Source organism: Sinocyclocheilus anshuiensis, unplaced genomic scaffold (genome assembly GCF_001515605.1).
Source record: "Sinocyclocheilus anshuiensis isolate Anshui unplaced genomic scaffold, SAMN03320099.WGS_v1.1 scaffold152, whole genome shotgun sequence".
NCBI lineage: Eukaryota > Metazoa > Chordata > Actinopteri > Cypriniformes > Cyprinidae > Sinocyclocheilus > Sinocyclocheilus anshuiensis.
In genome coordinates, this window is record NW_015555781.1 from 1,842,678 (window position 1) to 1,847,177 (window position 4,500).

The 4,500-nt window shown below is 35.2% G+C and overlaps 1 protein-coding gene across 3 annotated transcripts in view; it reads right to left on the reverse strand.

The window, feature by feature from the left end:
• Positions 1–286: 286 nt before the first annotated feature.
• LOC107674608 (proteasome (prosome, macropain) assembly chaperone 3) overlaps positions 287–4,500 on the reverse strand; it is a 6,264-nt gene continuing 2,050 nt past the window's right edge. The window contains exons 1-3 of one of the 3 annotated variants that reach the window (XM_016468633.1): positions 1,189–1,386; positions 861–1,089; positions 287–773 (exon numbers count right to left, since the gene is read on the reverse strand). In XM_016468633.1, coding sequence (XP_016324119.1) covers positions 621–773; positions 861–1,076 — 369 coding nt within the window. In that variant the 5' untranslated portion in view covers positions 1,077–1,089; positions 1,189–1,386 and the 3' untranslated portion in view covers positions 287–620. Of the gene's footprint in view, positions 774–860; positions 1,090–1,188; positions 1,387–1,458; positions 1,603–4,500 lie in introns of those variants that run through there. The other 2 variants (XM_016468632.1, XM_016468635.1) reach the window with 2 other exon arrangements.

Consider the following 4,500-nt stretch of genomic DNA (forward strand, 5'->3'; position numbering starts at 1 on the left):
TACTGATGTATAGGATATAGCAATGAAATGTTTGTCCTTAGTTCCTTGTCCGACAGTTTAACTACCATCAGAACCAACAATGAATTAAGGAAATACACACACACATAATAAAATAATAATAAAAAATAGAATATAGGCTATTTCAAGAAGTATAGAATATAGACTAAATCAAGACGTATGATGTGAATGAAGATAGAATACATGGAAGACAAATATAGTAGAGAAAAAAAGAATCAAGTATAAATATATATATATATATATTTTACAAAGGTGTTGAGCCAGGTGCCACTCCAAAGACTTTGGGATTGGTGTGAGACATTCAAATAAGCACCAAAAATTAAAGGTAATAAAATATAACTTTAATCTTAGGGCATCTGAAAGACATCCATTATACAGGGGCAAAAAGAAGTGATCTTGAACAGTACTCTTAATTTTAATATTAAAATTCAAGCTTTTCAAGCAGTGTGCAATAGCAACAGCACGTAAGACCATTCTCTGCACAAGTGTCTTGGGTACATCTAAATTCATAAAAGACAAGTCAAGATTTACGTTGTAAAAATTGTGCAGATACGTAATTTTTCCTCATCCAGAAATAGTGAGTTTGCCATGTGACCTCCTGTTTACCACACTTGACAGGCTTTGATCATATCTTTAACATTTTTCATAGTTTCAGCACTGCTGTCTTTAAGCGAAAGGCCCAACAGGACCGGTCGGTTGCCTGATTCCTGTGAGACAAACATTGCAACATTCTTGGCGTAGACATGTGTAAGAGGCTGCAAAGGAAACAAAAAGGACAAGGTGAAACACAAACATGATTTTATCTGCCATATCGATTATCCAACAAAAGCGAACTTGATTACCTCATCCTTTCCCAGCAGTACTCTGGTAGTGAACATGGGTAGGCTGATCTCACCAGACCTGGTGTCAGGTGTTATGGACACAAGTGTCCCAATTTTACCATACTGTGTCAAAACTATAAAAATGTAGTTGCTGAATTCCGTGCAGACAACTTGAGTTGGGATTCCATTTATTGTTTTTTCTGTCTGTCTTGATCGGATGACGGGTTGAGGAGCCATTATTAACTTTCACCTGAAAAATAAATATAAGTTAAAAACATGCAGCCTAATAATATTCAGTCACAAAACTCTCACAACTGAAACACGGTTAAAAACGAGAACAATTAATTACTTTAAATACTAGGCAAACCGAGACGAGGAAGCATGGTTAGCTCATTCATTCAGCTCTGTATAGCAGAAGCACGAAGCTACAGCGACAGTAGGCCACATGAGATCGCTGACGACTAGCTTGTCAAAAGCCGACAAACGACACAGGAAACACCGAGGCTTCAGAGTCTCAGGCGGAGCATTAGATAGATACCAACCGAGATATACGCAACAGCCTTATGGTATGCACAAAACGGTTGAAACAAATAGCATAGATATAATACACATTTCCCACCGCTAGTTTAAAGTCGTATTTTATCCTCTTAGGTCGAATGTGAATCCGTTTGCAAACATCCCTCAGCGGAGACGGATTGACGGAACAGTTTCACCTACGCAATGACAAGGAAAAAGATGCGAGCTGAAGGGAGGAGACGGTCTGTTGTTGTATGTGTTTTGGATAACATTTTATGTAACGTAACTTTTATTTAAGATTGTATATAATTATATATTTTAAAACATGAAATATTAGGTATATGGCTAAATTTGTACTTTTATTATTGTCAGGACATATTCAAACTTTATAAATAGGAGAATGATTTTTCCTTTGAAATGAATAGCCTACTTTTACTCAGCAAGGGCGAAATAAGTTGATCAGAAGTGTCAGTAAAGACATAATGTTACAAAAGATTTCTATTTCAGATAAAAATGTATCACAGTTTCCACAAAAATATTAAGCAGCACAACTGTTTTCAACACTGATCATGTGATGATCATGAGAAGAAGTTTCTTGAGCAGAAAATCATCAGAAAGATTTCTGAAGGATCATGTGACATGAAGACTGGAGTAATGATGCTGAAAATTCAGCTTTGCCATCACAGGAATAAATTACATAATATATTCAAACAGAAAAGTTTTTTTTTTAATTGTTATAATATTTCACCGTGTTACTGTTTTTACTGTATTCTAATAAATGCAGTCATGATAAGCATAAGATACTTTTTTTCAAAAACAAAACATGTTTATCATGTTCATAATGTTCCATTATCATATCGGAATTAACAGCAATGTATTTATAAGTGTGTCTGAGTTGCTGTATCTGTATACACTGAAACGATATGCAAAGGAGTCAGGCTTGTTGCAAGTCTAAATATTGATGATTAGGAAACAGTGCCCACTGCCCAGGGAATTTTATCGAACAAACAAACAGACATGTAAATCTATTTCAAAATGTTTTATCCTCTCTATCCACCTGGAACAGCCTGATTGCGTGTGGTTTGTCTGGATAGCTTTACCTTCTGGCTGCCTCGCCCCTGTCAGTGGATCTAGTGTGGATGTGTCATACTTTTACTGAGTCTAGTCCATTTGACAGTGTGTGCCATGTTCACTGAGGCTGCTCTTTGTGTTCCAGACTGTAGCTGCTCTGGCAGACTTATCCTGAAGCCTTTGAGCTATCTGACTGAAAAAAGTTGGCATCTTTGCACTTTTTGTCACACGGTTGACTAGAAGTGCCAAGGCGCTCTCTCTTTCTCTCTCTCTCTTAGGTGAATGGAGGATTAGTTCTGTGAAATGTCATTTAAAATGTCACTAATTCACATCAACACGCTTGTTTTAGAATTATATGTCCATTGCCGGGTCAGGTTTGTTATTATAGATCCTTTTCAGTTGTTTTTATTCTAGTTGTAGGTCTGTTTTTGGAACCAGAATTAAGAGTAAAGGCCCGTTCACACCAAGGACAATAACTATAATGAAAATGAGAAAAAGATATAATTTTACAAATCGTTCTAAAATCTAAAGAATAGCCACACCACAGCTACAACAATAGTGTCACAGAGCAACGATATCATTGGAATCACTTTCAAAATCACTTTCAAACTTTCAATGTTCTTTTATGTCAGACTGTAAAATGCACATTGTAGCCAAGACTTTGATCTCTGTCATCCCATTTACAATTTATTGCACGATTGCCATGCAAACGTCATCTTAGGCCAGTATCATGTGAAGGCAATTAATAAGCCTTCACTGAACATGTCATACTAAGCAATCAAAAAGGCTGGTCAAAAAGCCTTTTACAACCTTCAAAATTTTTCTCGACTTTCTCGGTATGGTCTTGTGCCTAATGGATATAAAAAGTAGATCATCAGTTGTTCTGTCATAACACAAACGTCTTGAGCAATGATGGTTCTGTGACATTTTGCTATCATGTAAAGTGAAACTCAACTTCCAAAACAAATCTCAAATGTGGAATTTTTCCTCTAAAGCACCATTAAGTAATCATTCTCAGCTGTTAGCATTAGGTAAAATGGGCACGCATGCTATAAACACGCTGTGAAGTGATTTGCTCTTCAAAGTGCTAAAGAGGCGCCAATCAGAAGCTTTATGGGGTTTGTGTGCTCCGGAGGCAGAGGGAGAAATGAGGAAGGAGCAAGCAAAATGCCTATCATGGCTGATAAAAGGAAGGAACAAGCACATTCATTGTTCATGAACACCTCCCACAGAAGAGGACTATCATTTTAATATCTCTTTAATGTTCTGCTGGAAATATGCATGTCATTTGGGTTCTCTCTGTTTCCGCAGCAGGAAGATAAGTCTGATTGGCTGGCAGAATTTAATTAGTGTTACATTTTATCCTCAGTGTAAGTCCCACATTTTGCCACATACCTACACTCTTTTGTTCAGACTTCCTTTTATTTTAGTTCTGGTTTCTAATGAGGACAGGATTATACAGACATGATGGACATCCATTATTCAGAAGTGACTTAAAACTCGATAATTAAGTTTTTTGTTTCATTCATGTCATAAGTGATTTTTCACATTGATTTGACACAAATGAGACCATGGGAAATATTAAGCACCAAATATGTACTCCCTACAGTTATAGATTTTAAAGGAATGGTTCAACTGAAAAAAAATTCTGTTATTATTTATTCACCCTAATATATATTTTTATTCACCTTCATATATTATAATAATAATATTAATAATAATCTATCTATCTATCTATATTTTATTGTTCATTTTCTTAATTTTCATTTTTATTTACAATTCTTCATATTTTATGTGTATATGTATGTATATACTGTAAGTAGGTATGTATTACATGTACAGGTATATAATGTATTGCAATACATACATACAGTAACTACATGAGTGTGTGTATGTGTTGTGCATATATATTGTAATAAATACATATACATGTACATATACACACATTAACACACACACACATAATAACCAAGACAACTATAAATGCACCATAAAAGTAGTACAAATTTTCAAAACAACTTTAGGGTGAGGGAATTTTTATTTTTTGGTTGAACTCTTCCGTTAATTATATATA